The sequence below is a fragment of the Halichoeres trimaculatus genome, unplaced genomic scaffold (genome assembly GCF_033239565.1).
Source record: "Halichoeres trimaculatus isolate MK-OKI-2021-1 unplaced genomic scaffold, fHalTri1.1 fHalTri1_scaffold_15, whole genome shotgun sequence".
In the NCBI taxonomy this organism is placed as follows: Eukaryota; Metazoa; Chordata; class Actinopteri; order Labriformes; family Labridae; genus Halichoeres; species Halichoeres trimaculatus.
Window position 1 is genome coordinate 31967832 of NW_027437193.1, and position 17118 is coordinate 31984949.

Genomic DNA, 17118 nt, shown 5'->3' on the forward strand with positions numbered 1-17118 from the left:
GCGGCATGTTCAGCTGCAGGAATTACGGCCAACATGGACAGACGGACAGACAGACAGATTGACTGGTTGTTCTGACAGATAATTAGATGTAATGCCGACACATTGGCTGGTTGGAAAACTGGAGGATGGGACACTGGGATGATAAAAACACTAAAGAAAATGCTTAAAAAAAAAAAAAAAAAAGGGAAATATAAGTGAACACAAGGTGTGGTTAATGAGGGCTGAATTCTCCAGCAGACATGCTGATTCAATTAGAGAAGCTATAAAAAGCCTCAATTTAGAGAGTCACGTGACAGGTGCTGGGGAATGGCCTGAAGTTTTGGTTGCTCACCCTGCTCCGTTTTATTGCAATATAATTAACTTTACGGAAGTCATGTTTTATTTTGAACCGAAAAAAATGTTATTCCATGGCTCCAACTGGTACCAAGTGCCAAAAAAAAGGGGACCAAATCCATTAAATCTTCAAATCCGAGCAGAGCTGGCTCTATTGCCAACGCGGAGAAGCTAATTCCTGAGCGAACAAGCCCTATTCAAACCCATGAGCAGCAGTTATGACAAATGGGGAAATATTTTCACAATTTGACTTTAAGAGAGGAACCAGGCAGGGATGTCCCTTGTCCCCCCTTCTCTTTGTGCTAATATTAGAACCCCTTGCACAAACTATTCACCAGTGCCCTCTTTTCCCAGGAGTTCAGGTCAGCCAAGTTTCACATAAATTAATGTTATATGCGGATGATATTTCACTGTTTGTTTGCAACCTGATCGCTCCCTACCTGTGCTTCTTGATATAATGGCATCATTCTCCATCTGAAGCCCTCCCTCTGACATCCAACTGTCCCAGAACACTTTTTGATCTTGGAAACTTCCAAAGGCATCACTTACTTGGGGATCATTTTCCCTCCTGATCTTGGCTCCTTGGTCCAGGCAAACCCTGTCTTAGTAGGTTCACAGTAGATGTTGAAAGATGGATCCATTTTTACCTTTCTCGTTGTGGCAACGCTAATGTAATCGAGATGATTAGCATCCCTAAATTCCAATACCTACTTCAAGCCCTACCACTAGATATTCCACAAAAATATTTTAAACAATTTGACGAGTTATGTAAGAAATTTGTATGGGGGGACCACCGTCCCAGAATTAACCACAAGAAGCTACAGAAACCGGTAGATAGAGGAGGCATTGGCTTCCCAAATTTACTGCTACACCACCAAGCCTTCAGCCTTAGACACCTAGCCAATTGGTTCGTCAACTGCACAGAGGCAAACTGGAAGAGTCTGACACGAGTAATTAAATCAGCTGAGTAGATCATTGGACTCAGTCTGCCCACATTGGAAGACATTTTCAGGTCACGCTGCCACCACACCACTACAAAGATCCTCAGAGACTCCAGCCACCCTAGTCATCACTTGTTCTCTCTGCTACCCTCTGGGAGGCGCTATAGGGCACTCAAAGCCCGCACCTCCAGACTCAAAAACAGCTTCTTCCACAGAGCCATAACTGAACTTAATACGTCAGGCCAATAACTGCAATATGTGACCCTCTATTACTCTATTTATTTATAATCAGTGCAATATGGGACTATGTTCAATTACTCCTCTTTAAGCAATGCAATATGGGACTACGTTCAACTACTTGACCGTCAAAGCTTTATGCTTTATGTTTTAACCATTTCATTTAACATGTATGAATGCCTTAATATGTATGCATTGTACTTGTTTTTATTTTTCTTTGCATTCAGGACAGCACAGCAAAATCTTGTTGCTTTGTGCAATGACAATAAAGTCTATTATATCTCTATCCTATTCTAATTGGTCACTCCCACCTGAGAGGGCTCCACCCTGGTTTTCAATGGAGAGCTCCCTTATTGGCACTCCACCCCCTCTGTTGTTGATTTATGCCCAGCTACCACCAGAGGCTAAAAACCACTCCAATGTTGCCCATTTGCAGAAAAAATGGAAAAAAGTGTCTACATGGTACAGTTCAGATCCTCATTTATTTCTTACATTTATTTCCCTCAGCATGGCTATGGCTCAACCCAAAACTTATTATTGGTAAAAAAAACAAACAAACAAAAAAAAAACATTCTACCTATAAAATGAAAGTATGGGCTGAGAAAGGCATTATGACTTTAAGAGATCTATGATATATGATGGATTTGTACTGAAATCCTTTGCCTCTTTGAAGGAACAATATAGCATATCTCAGAATCAACTCTAGTAGACTTGTACTTAACCAAGCTATTCTGTACCCTCGGGTGACTTTCCCAAAACCTGAAACTCTTAAGGAGATACTTAATGTTTTTGCTAAGGATAAGAAAGCCTCAAAGTACTATTCTGTTTTACTTCATAGGCTGGGAGATCACACAGGGAGCCTCAGACAGTTACGGGAGACTGATCTCAGAAAGTCATTTAGTGACCATGAATGGAGCGCCATTCTGCGAAATCCCCCAAAATCATCCAGAGAGATTAAAACCAGATTAATACAGTTAAAAATTCTAAATAGGGTTTACTGGACCCCAGCAAAACTACATAAGGTGGGGTTAAAAGACGACCTAGTGTGCTGGAGATGTGGTGAGACCCCAGGCACATAAGTTCACGTGTTGTGGTTTTGTTCCAAAGATCAGAGATTGTGGTCAGCAATACACGAGAACATTAAGTTCTGTAATACATTCGGCCACAGAATATTCGGTGCATCCCTAACATATAATCTTCGTAATCTGTGTACCCTAGCCCTATATATAAATTGTTTCAAATGTTTATTTTATTTTATTTTATTTATTTGTTTAATTTTATTTTTTTATTTTTATTTATTTATTTATTTGTGTGTTTGTTTGTTTGTTTGTTTGTTTTTTTGGGGGGGGGCGGGGGTCTTTGTTATGCATTGACAATGTTACCCCTGTTGGGTATTGTTCTATATAATGTACTGTCTGGTTCTGTACAATCAAGCTATTTTTCTTACTGTTATAAAACATTTGAAAACAATAAAAATGTCACTAAAAAAAAAGCCTCAACTTAAACCACACTGACACATCCAGTCTAATATCTGCTCCACTTTCTGACAGCCATTGTGCTTTTAAATAGAGATGCTGCCTTGATGGGACAGAGCTGATCATCCTGTTTATGACATTGATACTTGCCAGTAATCAAGATATACTGGAATAATTAACAATACTTTAGTCAACCAACTCATCTAGAGCAGATTTTTTTATTACATAAACACACAGTGTGCTCCTAACATGTATAAACTCAGTCTGATCCAAAAGAGAGTGTACTGACTAAAACTAAGACCCAGTGATGTCAGAGCCCAGAAGCTGTCAGCCCAAATGCTGTAGTAAGCTTGGTTTATACAAAGGCTGGTAAATGATTAATTTTTATGATCATGATTAATCGCAGAGTTTCAAAAGTTACTTACAGTCCGTAAGACAATTTTAAGGCCCACGTAAACATTTTGAAATAATTCTGACCAACGCGTGAAGTAAATGCAATGACATGCACTTTTAGTTCTTTAAATAAATGCTGCCCTGTTTCATGATCAAGGTCTGGCAGCATGACTTTGAGGCCATGTTCACATGTAGCCGGGAAACGGCATATATTTTTATATGTTTCAAAGTAGGGGTGGGCGGTATACCTGTTTAATCACTGTCACCGGTATTATATATTGCTGCGAAATGAATTTTGCAATTCTGTAATTACCGCAGTAAAGCATTGTTACGCATAATTTAGTCCAAGTAGTGGTTAATCTATGTGGGAGATTCATTTCTCCCGACGTGAGAAGACACTTTTCTGCCACAGCAAGTCCGAGTCAGTGACGTGACGAAGTAAACATTTACCGGTGTGCAGAAAGTGAAACAGCTGGTGTGCGTGATAATGGCTACCCTGTTTTGGACACAAGCTGTACATAGCTATAAGTAAGTGTTTATGGTCAAACCTCAAAACCTAAAATGTGATAAAACCATTTTTAAACAAAAGTTGTGGCATCAAAATAAACATGTTAAAGAATTGAATGCCATAGTTTGCGGACTATGAGCTGCTACATTTTTCACAAGCTTTGAATCCTGCAGCTTAAACAATAATGAGCTTCATAGCCTCATGGCATTAAAACCAATCAAGGACCTCTTTCACAATACATGTAATTTTGCCCAATTTTTTGTTAATTGTGTGGTATTTGTAGTACACCCAGAGACTCCCAAGAATATACCTTTATAAAATCCAAAAGTCATCCAGGGCCTGTACTGTGACCTATTTTATGATCATTGCCATAGGTGTGAGCCAGGCAGGGTTTCCGCTATAAAAAAATGGCACCGGACAACGTGACCGGCAGGTTTTCAATTTACCGCTTTTACCAATTTTCCACTTTGAGAATATATATGTGGCCAAATAATTGTAAGTATTTTAGGTGTACACCAACTGTAAGTTGGTCAGACACATCTCTAAGAATTGAATTTGTTGAAAAAAATCATGAAAAAAAAACTTTTTTCCAGTTAAAATTCAATAACTTCTTTCAATTGTAATACTTAGCTTTACATTTGATTTCAAAAGATGCACCAGACTTCAGTGAAGGTGATTTGATCCAATTAGATGATTTATTATTTGTGTTTGAGTAAGTTTTGGGGTAAAGTGTGCACCCTGGCTCACACCTATGGCAATGATCATAAAATAGGTCATAGTACAGGCCCTGGATGACTTTTGGATTTTATAAAGGTATATTCTTGGGAGTCTCTGGGTGTACTACAAATACCACACAATAAACAAAAAATTGGGCTGTGGGCAAAATTACATGTATTGTGAAAGAGGTCCTCTATCGCAATTTTTGTTATCAATAAAAGACGTGCCAAAGAAAAGATATGAGATTTGACAGATGAGGCATAAAAGCCTGCCGGACAGAGTGGCTGCTGTCATGTCAGCAGGTGTTTCTTGGGTCTGTGGTTTTGCAGCTGCCAGCAGATTAGAAAAATGTTTAAAGTGATAATTGTGATCCTTCATTAGATCCATGGAGGGGTCTGAGAGTGGAGCAGGCACACGGATGCTGAACCAGCACAAGGATCAAAACATGCCCCAGTCTTTGGATTATGACAGTGACAGACTAAGACCGTTCTGACTGTTCCAGTACAAACCAAGTGAAGTGGGTCAGAAGACTGTTGTCCTCTTTAGGACCCAGACTATGATTTAGTTTTTACAGCCAGTGGTCACTTTATTTTCCTGTTCTGTTATCTGAATGCTTTTCTGTTTCTGCTTTTCATCCTCTCTGTGTCACAACATTTCTCAGTTCTCATTTTTCCCCCTGACTGCCTTCAAATTGTTTTTCTGCTCCTCTTCAATCCTTCAATCCTTGGGTTAGTAACTGAGGTCGACTTCTGTCCTCCCTGCTCTCTCATCCTCTCTATTTGCTTAAGAAATACCTCCGCCAGCTTTCACAATCAACATGTTTACATTAGCCTCTCTCTCTTTCTATTCCTCTCTCTCACGCACACAGACTCTTTCTCTCTTTTCTTCCACTTTATTTCTCTCTTCACTGATTCTTTCCATCACCATCCATTTCTGGCTTTTCAGCATTCTTTGTCTCTTTTTTACCATTCCTCTCTTTTTTTCCATCCTGAACACTTTTCCCCGTTTTCGCTTGCTTTCATTCTTTCTTTTTTCCCTCCCTTCTTTCTTGTCATTTCTCTTTCTTTCCTTCTTTATCCTGTATCTTTCTGTCTCCCCCTTTTCTGTTTTAGGTCTTTCTTTTTCTTTCTTTTCCTCTCCTGTATTTCTTTCTTTTTACTTTTGTTCTCCTTCATTCTTTTTTTTGTTGACTCTTTCTTTACTCCTTTTTTTACATCTTTTCTTTACTTCTTTGTACTTCTTTTTTGACATCTTTCCTTGATTTTTCTTAACTTGTTAACTTTTTCCTTCGTTCCTTACTTTCTTTGTTTTTTATCTGCACTTCTTGCTTTACCTCTTTCCTAATTTGTTTCTTTACTTTTCTCTTTACTCATTGCCTTTTATTATTTTTGTACTTTTTTATTTGCGTCTTTCCTTACTTCTCTGCCTACTTCTTTCCTTAGTTCCTTCTTTCTTATGTCTGTACTTCTGTCTCTACTTCTTTCCTTTTTTTCTTTATTTCTTTTTTATCTCTTTGTTTTTATTTTGTCTCTGTGTCTCTCTCTTTCTTCCTGCCTGTCTTCAGCTGTCGGATGATACTGTGTATTAGGTCATACACGGACTGAATTACATAATTACAGTTTCATTGTTTCTGTTCACATGTGTGAGGCTTTTGTTGGTCCTGGTCAGAGTCAGAGACTATTTTGACAGGGAAAATCAAAGTCACAGAAATGATCTCTCCTTTAGTTTGATTAAGTTTTAAGAGCACTGAGAATCACGACTTATCCCATCATAAACCAAACAAGACAAAACAAGGAGCGCAGTCATTCGTGAAAACATGTTTTGTAAGTTCTGAAGTTCTTTGTCACAACTCTGCAAGTTTCCTGACTTTGCTTGTAAATGTTTGCTGACCTAAAAATGTTATACGGCTAAGTTGGACAGGCAGATTGTCTTCAGCTACCAACACATTCTTCACTTTACTCTGCTGTAACTTATGTTTCATTTATAACAAAGGGCAGTAAACAAGGAGGAACGTTTGATACACCGTTTATTCCCAGATCATTCAGTCCAGTTCTGCCTGTTCTGGTTGTGAATGAACTGATAAATGATGGAGCTGAACCTGAGCAAAGCAAACCCATCACTCTGTCAACATGCAAAGCTCCAGTCTCTGTGGATACTGTTGCCTTGATGTCAGAGGGGGGACATCACTTCACTGAGGCAGCTCTTAGGTTCGTGTGTGTATCTGGATCAAGCTGTCATAAAAGTTAGCATCACTGGGTTAGTCTGTGTGCTTCGATAAGAAATATTAAACACACCACCAACACGTGCAAGATCAGGAACTACCTACACAGCCTCCACAATAAAAATGATGCTTCTCAAGAACATTTTTATTTTACTAATACAAAATGGGATAATGTCTGTTTCTCTTTTTTAGGGTCTTTTTCATGACTTTGGTCAGTGAAAAGTGGACAATATGCAGTAGGAAACTGGTGGAGGGATCATAACATGGAGCAAGAAATTAAAGATGGATGGAAGAAACTTTTCTTTATGTAGTCAATAAGTTGCTGCTGTTCACATTTAGGAGTAAATAATTATGTAATTCTTTGTTTCTTAGACGGAAGAAAAAAAAACACTATTTTTTTTTTTTTTAAAAAGCTATATGAAAGTCTACCTGCATGTCCTTTTAAGAAGAAGTGTGCTGAAAAACTTTGCATCATAACATAGAGAGTATCTTGTATTAAAAGAACAGTTAAAGAGGGGGTATTGTGCTTTCACAAAGCTGGATGTGTACAGATTTTCAAACCTCTACATGTTAGGGTTAGATTACAGGAACAAGATTACAGGACTTTTCAAAGGTGGTAACTTTCCATGGGAATTTATGTGAATAAACAGGAATAAACTGGAAATGTATTTACAGGAACTTAACCATAGTTGTGCTAGGTATATTCTAGCATAATTTGGCTAGAACAACCAGATTTGATGCAAGCTCAGTTAAATATCTGTGCTGTTCATTGACCACATAACAGCACTTTGCTGACTGCAGTGCTAATGAGGCCACACTTTCTTCATACACTGTGCATGACGCCCACAGCACAAGATCATCAAGGACACCACATGGGGACATGGCATAAAGTCAAGAAAGTATTTATAAAACAATTCAGAGTATTTCCAAACTTCCCAAGCTGAACTTTCCATGGAAAGTTTCTGATAATTTACTGGGAATTTCCTGGCCTTTTTTCAACCCTACTGCTAGGCCTGTCACGATAATTAATAAATCAATTAACCGAACGATAAATAAAAACGTCCTCTGTGAGTTTGCCAGCCTCGATAAACTGACACGTGCGTGCATGTTTATTTTCCTCCTCTCTTTCCACCAAAGAGGCTGAATGAGAAGATGGCTCACTACGTCTATCTTTCCTAACATCGGGGTGCATAGGTTCTGTAGCCAATTTAGTGGATTTATAGTGGAGTGAGAATCTGTCAAAAATGCGATCTTTGGGGTGAAAACGGGGCTGCTCGCGCGTACACATGGAGAGAGCTGAAGGGAGCGTCCTGAGGGGTAAGGAGGAAACACACGCTAACATGAGTGATGGCACGAAAGATACGGTTCTTAAGCCGCCTGCCACAGTCCCAGTGTAGGAATGTTTTGTTTTTTATCAGAATGAACAAAGTGTGAGCTTATGAACACTAACGAGTTGATATGTCGCATTTGTTTGAAAATAGTGGCGACGAAGAAGAAGAAGGGGAGGTGCGGCGGAGCCTTGTTCTTTGACAATCCGCTCTTACTGAGGCTTTTGGTCGGCAAAGTAAATAGAAATAAAAGCTCCAAATGGTGGGCGCTCAAAGACAGCTACATTGCCAAAGAAATGCAGCTACATTGTGGTTGAAAGCCAGAAATGTTAAAATTGTTTGACAGACAGTACGGATTGACTGGGAAAAAGTACATGTTACAAACAATTCAGGAACTGTATAAACTCCCTTTTATTTAGGCTATAGTTTTTTGTTTTTTTTTTTCTTTTTTTGGAGTTTTGTTTTTTCTTTAGAGACAGGGTCTATGTTTTATTGTTTTTGATAAGTATTAATTATTTTCATTGACATGTATTTTTTTCTAAAAGAGAGTCCATTTCATTTTCATTGTATTTTTTTCTCTTTCTTGTTTGTTAAATTTATTATATTTTTTTGTTCAATTTATTTTATTTAAAAGATCCTGACCTTTTAATTACAGTTAAATTAAATACAATTAAATAACATTTTGGAAAATTATCGTCTAGCAAAATTTGTTATAGTGACAGGCCTACCTACTGCATATTCATATGTTGTGAAAATCTGAATCTGTCTGTAAACTGATCAGAACAGTAACTTGGGGACCTTTCCTAGTTTTAATTAAAGGAAACGCCACAAAATGCGTGCTGTACTGAGGCAAACTGAATTGAAATGCTTGGTGGAAACGGGGCTTAAGTGTTTAAGACTGAGACTGTCATTAAGGTTTTCTGAAACCCCACTGAGAGAAAACTGGAATTTTTTTTAACTGTAAATCACCTAAAGCTAATATGGGTACCAAAGAGACGGTATTAAGACTAAAACCATAATATGCCTGCTTTAAGGCGCATGTCCATAGTGGCCATAGTGTTAGCGTTGCAGTAATATGAAGTTTAAGACGTGAAGGGTTGTTTGATGCATTTAGTCTTAGATAAATTTACATTTATAAAACCTTTCCATCTCATCCTCTTCTACCTCAGCCTGGTTATTACTCCTTTAACTTCCAGAGAGATCTGTACTTCACAGAGCTAATCGTCCAGTGAGATGTCTCTGATTGGTCCACAACCGAGAGAATTTCCTCTTTGCACACATCTACAGGCATGTCTCCACCTTTCTCTGTCTCAAACACACGCGCACACACACACCTTCCTCTTTTCATTTTGTTTCACATAACCACTTTCCGCTCAAGTCTTGCTTTTTTCTTCTGTGCCTCCCAAGTTTCTTTCTCTTTCTTCCTGTCTGTCTCTTCCTCTTTCCAGTGTCTTTCTCTCCATTTTTATATCTCCATCTCTCCGTTTCCCCACAGAGTAATATGATCTCGTCTATCAGGCCGACGTAGCCGTGAATCAAAGACACAGAGAGAGAAATATAGTACAAACCTTAGTGGCCCCACCCCCACTACACTCACTCCCTCTCTCATCTACAACATCCCTACCCCCAACAGCCCTCCTCTCATTCTCGCCTTCCTCCCTCTCTCCTTCTCTCTCTTTTCAGTCCCTACCCCCAACCACACAGCTCACTCGCGCTCTCTACATCCCCAGCCTCTATCTTTTATCTCTCCCTTCTTTTTTTCTGAAACAAACACACTTACTGACTACAGAACAGAGCTGTGTGAGCTGTGTGAGCTGTGCACTAAACATTATCTCCATGTGATGTTACAGTTAGAATCTAATCAAAGCATGTTGGTCTGTTAGTCTGTCTCTAAATGTGTCTGACAGTTACAGAAAACACTGTGGATTCATAGACTTCAATAAGAAACCTGCTGTTATATTTCAGGACAAAAGGTCTGTGGTTTGGCTGATCTATGTGAGTGTGCGTGTGTGTGATTGCAAGGGTTTGTGTGAGCATGAAGTGTGCGTCCAAGTAACATTTTACATTAAAGATTTCTTTTTGTTTAGTGTAGTTACTGCTCTGTGTGAAATATTTGTGTTTTTTTCTTTAAGAGAGTGGATCCAATTTGGGGTTTTTAAGTGACAAAAACACAAGAAAAAAGGTTCTTGTTTGAAAAAAAAACAGCCAAAAAAGAAAAATAACCCAGGAAAACTATTCTTTATTTTGATTATTCTATGTAAGGCTGGAACATATTACAAAAAGTTTGCCACTTATCGTCTTTGTTAATAGTCATACTAATGTACCATGGTGGATTATGGGGGTGGAGCTGGTTAGAGTAAACATTAGGGGGTCAGCCCAGATGTAGGGGAGTCAGAGAGCGTTTCATGTCAAAAACACCGCACATCATTTGTGAAAAATGTGAGTAACCACCAAAAAACTCTTCCTCTGTAGCCTGCATCTATAATGCATTGTTCTCCATCTGGCTACATCCTTCAGAAAGCATTAAAGCAGCACATAGGAGATAAATGATTGGTCTCCTAAAAAGAGACAGAGGCGGTCTGATGTTCACCTTATGAAGTGACTTTAAACATGGAGAGTGAAGATCAAGCACAAACATCTTAATCCATGTTAATATTTTTGAAAAGGATAATGAAAAGCAGAAAAATAGTTCCAGATTCCACCATACAGCCTACCTGTTATGTTTGTGCTAGAGGTGGGAAAATATATCGATACAGTAATATGGTGCAATACTTTGACCTGTGAGAAAATATTGATATTTCAACTCTTAATATGGATACCGTATTTTTGTTTAAATAAAATGTAATATTTTAGGCAAGTTGGAAGTAGAATACGTCTTCCACACCTCCACTACACCTCAGCAGTGCCAAAGAGCTGCATGTTGCCCATTACCTGTATAATAAATAAGTTCTCAAAGTTGATACAAAATATTTTATTCCCAAACCTGATGATGAGGTTTTTGATGCCATAAACATCAGTGTTTTCTCTATTCGTGGGTTAGTTAGTTTAGAATCATTTGAAGTTTTTTAAGTGATCAAATGTTGCTGATCACTCTCTTTCCTGTGACCAGTGGAAAAAAAAGTTGGTGTTATTTTGAAGAAAAATAATGTTTCAAAGCGCATTTAGTAACCTGAATCTAATGTCCCTGGTTCCCTGACTGATGGGGCTGCTGATCCACCTTCCAAAAGCCAGAGTGATGATGAGTGATGATGTCCATTTCATTTATCAACAGGCTAATTAGCTAGCTAGCTGATTTGCTCACTGGGGTGTGACATTTATAATATTTTTTAATTTAAATGATGGTTTATTAGATTGTTTGTCTATCCAGTGAGACACTGAGGGGATTTGAATTAAGTGTTATGTTGATACTAAAAACAGATTTGGAACAGAAGTCTGGACCTAGCTCTCCTTACTTTGATAAGTATTAAATACAAGAGCAAAAAAATCCCAGGTCCAATGAGAAGATTTGTTTTCAAGACAAGAGCAGGAAGTCTGTCAGCACGTCTATCTGCATGCAGCATTTTTACAGAGGAAAAGACTGTCATCCTTGCATCCTTGCAGTCTCTCTTGCTTGTCAGCCACCATCTTGCTACCTTTACATTGTGGTGTTTGCAGTGCACTCCAGGCGCCATGTTCTGCCTCTAGACCAGGGGTCACCAACAGGTAGTTCAGAGACCACAATAGGAAGCTCGCCAATGCAAAATGTAAAAAAAATCAAAAAGGTAGAAAATTGAAAGAATCAATGCAAACTCTATCTACTTACTACAACTCTATATCTAACCGATCTCCCCTTCCCCAAACCCACAAAGAATATCAGCCAATCACCTTCGTATTTGTGACTTCATCACCTGTCATAATGGACAGTAAGTCAGTGTGTGGACTCAGTGGCTGTTGCTTCTGAACCAAATCTGAACAGAATTATTTTTATAGATTTGGATTTCATTTTACTTGTACTAAAGCTAGTGTACCATTTGGCAATAAACAATGAGTGAACCAGGTCCATAGAGACAAAACAGAAAAAACAGACAAATTAGAAGACCCAAGTTGACAGCATGCTGTGTCAAACATCATATAACAGGTAAGCCTAGGTAAGGTGCTAAATATGCACCTGGAAAAATAAATAAAGGAACTAGAAGTAGCTTGTGACTTGTTTATTGTTTGAAAGTAGCTGTCTTCCTGAAAAAGGTTGGGGACCCTAGCTCTAGATGTTCCCAAACATTTTGCTGTGAGGGACATCTGTGAACCATAGACTGTATAAAATGGGGACATCGTCTCTGTGACATCACTAATCTGTTTCTGATGCAGAGTTTTGGTGGCTATCATCGACACAGAAAAATGCTAAACTCCAGGCCTTCAGCCTCCTCACTGACGGCTACAGGGTGCCTGTCAGCCGATGAGGTGGGCAGCACCTCTGATTAAGGAAGCGGTCACACTGGCAAATCATGCCGTGCTTAAGCACATTTCAGCCCTAGAGCACGTTTTGAGTGGCCAGTGGGAACGCAACCGTGCCATACTTGAGCACGATTCACTTCTGTGCTTTGGCACGCTTCGGAGAGGTGGGCTTCGGCACGGTTCACTTCATGCATGAGCACAAGCATGCGTACAGAGCGTGTGATCTGTGACGTATGATTACTGCAAGCGCATCTCTTGGCATTCAATTTAAACAAAGCAGGGGTTTTAGAGGGCTGTGTCAGGCGAAACGACTTACCAAAAGTCTAAAAGTCTCTAAAGTTGTAACAGTTTTCTCTGTGTCTCATTGTGCTGACTCTGATGAGATTGCACTTCATGTAAACAGACGCTTCACGGTGACGTAGGCGGGACATGCGCGTGTGTGGTACCTGCTAAAGTCTGGTTCATAAAGGGGTAGTGCACAGGTGTCAAACTCGTGCCATGGAGGGCCGAGAGGCTGCAAGTTTTCGTTCCAACCAAAAACTCTGCCAGGTGATTTCTTGATTACCTCGCCTTCAAGCAGAGAGCAGGGACTAATCAGTGAAATCAGCTGGTGGAGTTTATGGTTGGAACGAAAACCTGCAGCCTCTCAGCCCTCCATGGCATGAGTTTAACACCTGTGGGGTAGTGTGACCACTGGCCGTACCTTTCAGCAAGGGAAAGGCGCTGCGGGGGGGCAATCGTGCCTAAGCACGGCACGGTTTGGTTTGGATAGCCAGTGTGACTGCGCCTTGAGAAAACTAGTAATCTTGATATCTTCTCACTATTGAGACTTAAGTTTTTATGCCAGGCTTTTTAAAAAAATTGTAATTTAGCCTGTAATAAGCAGCATTGTCAAACAGTTTCTCATGCTTCTGCATCGACATGAACTAACTCTCTTGGGGAAATTTTGAAGTGGAGCACCTGAAAATGTCTAGAAACTCTCAGTTGTACGTATGCTAAAGAGCGTCCTGAGTGAAGCTCAGTGGAAACAGTTCAGAGAAGTGTCTTTCAAATAGTCTGAACACTCATTAGGCTTTACTTTACATGGAACACAGTAGGGGAAGAAACAGAAAAGGACCAGAAACAGACAACGTTAAGGGTAAGCTTAGAGCAATGGATGAGTTGTGAAGACATGTTCAGTTCCTGCTTCATTTACAAACCTCTTCTACAATCTGATACAGTCATATACATGTTAGCAGCTATTTAAATATGTACATGTACTCATCTCCAAAACCTGACACTTTATGCGATGAAAAACTTTGTGACTTTGCCATTGTTGTCTCATCAAAAAGTAAACTGCAGCATCTCTACACTTACTAAAAGTTGTTGTCTTTATCATAACAAACCATTGAAAAAATTAATGTAAACTGCATTTGGCAATTAAACTCCAGTCCACTTTCACCGAGCTGAGAATAAGGACAGGTTAATCATCTATCCTTAACTTTAATGGCTGCACAGATCAGCTGCACCCAGTCAAATAATTAAGCAATTCATCACTGTCACAAAGCATGGTGTCACTGCGACTTCTGCACTTACAAAAACACACACACACACACACACACACACACACACACACACACACACAGATACATAGATAGATGCATACATGTAGGTATACATAGATGTATAGATGTATGGAGAGATAGACACTGCTTTCTGCCAGCTCCAGGTGTCTCCTGTGAATCTGACCCTGGCCCCTGACCCTGCTGTGGATGGAGAAAGACACTTGACCTTCCCAGACATCAATTAATGAAAGCATCACAGAAAAAATCAGCTTACATCAGTAAATGCAACCTTCTGCAAGCATATGAGGCCATATATCTATGTATCATATCTTTGTGTCTCTCACTCACTTCCCTATAACCACAGCCTTTCTGTTTGCAGCTCATTACAGTGTTGAGCATATTGAAACTAAACTTTACATTAACGTCTTCCAAGTTTTAACTGAAGTGTTATTACCTCACCGACTACTCTCTGTGGATGAAATTAAAGTCTCTGTTTGATCCAGTGAACGATTGTGATGAAAATGAAGTTAGCATAGATGAACGCGTTAATAATTAGAGCCTAATAAGGTAATTTTTAATAATTAAAATTTATAACCAGCTCTTAATTGGCAAATGCAGAAACAGACAGAGAAGAGGAGAGCGCAGGATGATGCTTGTATTAATCAGGTAATTCGGGTTAGAATCATCATGAGGCTGTGCACCTATGCTCGGTCTGTTGTTGCTCACCTTGTTGGTCCCAAAGGCCGGCTCAGAGTAGGAGAGCTGTCCCAGCCTGGTGTGGTCTGAAGCGGTCAGAGGCTGAGGAGGAGGCGGGTAAACAGTTACATCCATGGCCGAAAATACATCCACCTCTCCGTTTATTCAACTGTTTGAGATTCTTCCTTCAGTGCTGTCTGTCTCTTTAGGTTTTTTAAATACAACACTGAGATAACGCTCCTATTGTTCCTGGAAAGTTGAAATGAGAGTCCCTGACAGACGAAACAGAGACGGTCCAATGGTTTTTAGAAAAATAGGTGTTTCAAGCAGGTAAGCAGCGAAATGAGCCGAACCCCACCTGGAGTCGGAGGGGTTCAGGTTTCTGTTCTCACCGGGTTCCAGAAAACGGCGCTTCGGAAGGAAAACTTCACAGTTTTAACCAACTTCTCAAATCCTGCACGGTTTTAACAGAGTTGGAGAGACAAAGCGCGCTTTAAAACATAGTTTCGTCTCAGGACAGGGAGAATAAATAAACCCCGTCTATCCCCGAGTGGGACTGCTTAGTGCTTCCCCGCGTGAAACTGCTGCCTCGGCGCGTGTTCGGTGCCGTGCTACCTCGCGGACTAGCAATACAAAGAGCTCTCATACTAAGCTGGCAGGAGTGGGCTTCAACGGGACCGGAAGTTAGGTTTCTAAAAAAATAAAGGCGCACGCTTTTCATATAAGACACAGGCTTTTATTTAGATAGTTTCATCATGATTAAAATTTAGATTAAAAAAATACATCACTGAAAATGTTTGCGACGTTTCACACCTTATTCAGATAGGCACGTTTTATGCTCCCCTCAAAACTTGCAAGATTTTATTTATCTTTTATTTATTTTCGAAGACCTTATAAGAATATAAAAATAGATGAAATAGTTCATTAAGCTATGGGTACATTTAAGCAAAATCTGAGGAACAATGGAACGAAAAGTTCACCTCAAAATCTATTTTGGCTTTTATTTTGATAGAGAACAAAACCTCTGCTGACAGCTACTTTGCCGAGAGGATTACAATGAGCCCCTGAGCAGCAAGGCCTGCACCTACAGGAAGAGTAAAAGTGTGGAAATGTCCAAACAGGTGTTTACAAGTTGTAGACACATAGTAGACTGATCAATGGCTCATTCTGACACTGATCACGCTCATGAATCCAATTAAACAATATATTGTGCAGTTGAATTGCGTGTATTACAATTATCATCTCATTCCCCAGACGTAATCCCTCTGGAGTAAAAAGGGCATGGGGCAAATAATTCATTTTAAAATTTGTTTAAACAAATAATTAAAAAAAAAAAAAAGTATCAAAACATCTTTGTTTCTGAGAAGTTGGTCTGTTTCATGTCATAATATCTTGCTACAATTGAGCTTGAAGTTGTCCCCACACTGGAATCATGTCAAAATACCGAGGTGACGTCTGGCCCAAATCGACAATTCACAAATCAGCTGGACTAAAATATACTGTCCCCTTTAAAGAAAGAAATCCCTCAAACACATTGTATGAAGTGTAGGAATAACATGAGAGAATATTGTGCTGTTTCAACATTACACCCTTTTTATTTTGATAGGCACTTTGCATTTGTATGAAAGGGGCTATAGAAATGAAGTTTGATTTCTTTGATTATCCTTTCCTAGTTTAATACCTGCGGAGCAGTCAGGGCAGCGCTCCTGTAGTCTACCCTGTGGAATTAGAGAAGTCCGGGCTGTAAGAACCGGTACCTCTCATAAAGCGCGTCATCAGGTAGATGCAGTGGGCCACATCGGTACCGGTGTTGTGCCATATTCTGCAACCCTCGCGTGAAATGCCCCCCCAGTGGAAAGCCAGAAAAGCCTGTTTTGCATACCCCTGCTATTTCTCACAGGGAAGTGGATACTTCCTTGAAATTTGCTCCAGTGGCTGTGGGCGTTTACAGTCTATGCTCTATATCTGTGCTTCCAATGGGCGTCCGCGCATTTCACACTAGGGGTGCAGAATATGGCACAACACCGGAACAACCTCTTGCGTCTCAATGCTTGATATACACGTTGTGCGCCTCTGTCTTCTGGGTTCGGAAGCAACTGGATGGTGCATGGTTTCAGAGAAGGATCAGATTCAACCTCCAACTTACTCTGCTCCGGAGCAGGTTAGCTGTTCAGAGTGAGTCACCGTGGTGATCCATCCTGATAAGAAATGAACCAGCGTAGTGCTATTGATAAACCAGGGTTAACCCTTAAGTTGCTTTGCTAAGACATTAATCCTGCTTCGTGATATAGGCC

General features: G+C 39.8%; 1 protein-coding gene across 2 annotated transcripts in view; it reads right to left on the reverse strand.

The window, feature by feature from the left end:
- tox (thymocyte selection-associated high mobility group box) overlaps positions 1-15433 on the reverse strand; it is a 66724-nt gene extending 51291 nt beyond the window's left edge. Inside the window, exons 1-2 of one of the 2 annotated variants that reach the window (XM_074687802.1) lie at positions 15217-15433; positions 14855-14926 (exon numbers count right to left, since the gene is read on the reverse strand). Coding sequence is in view for 1 of the 2 variants with exons in the window: in XM_074687801.1 (XP_074543902.1) it covers positions 14855-14959 (105 nt within the window). In the remaining variant the exon portion in view is untranslated. Of the gene's footprint in view, positions 1-14854 lie in introns of both variants that reach the window. The other variant, XM_074687801.1, reaches the window with a different exon arrangement.
- Positions 15434-17118: the final 1685 nt, after the last annotated feature.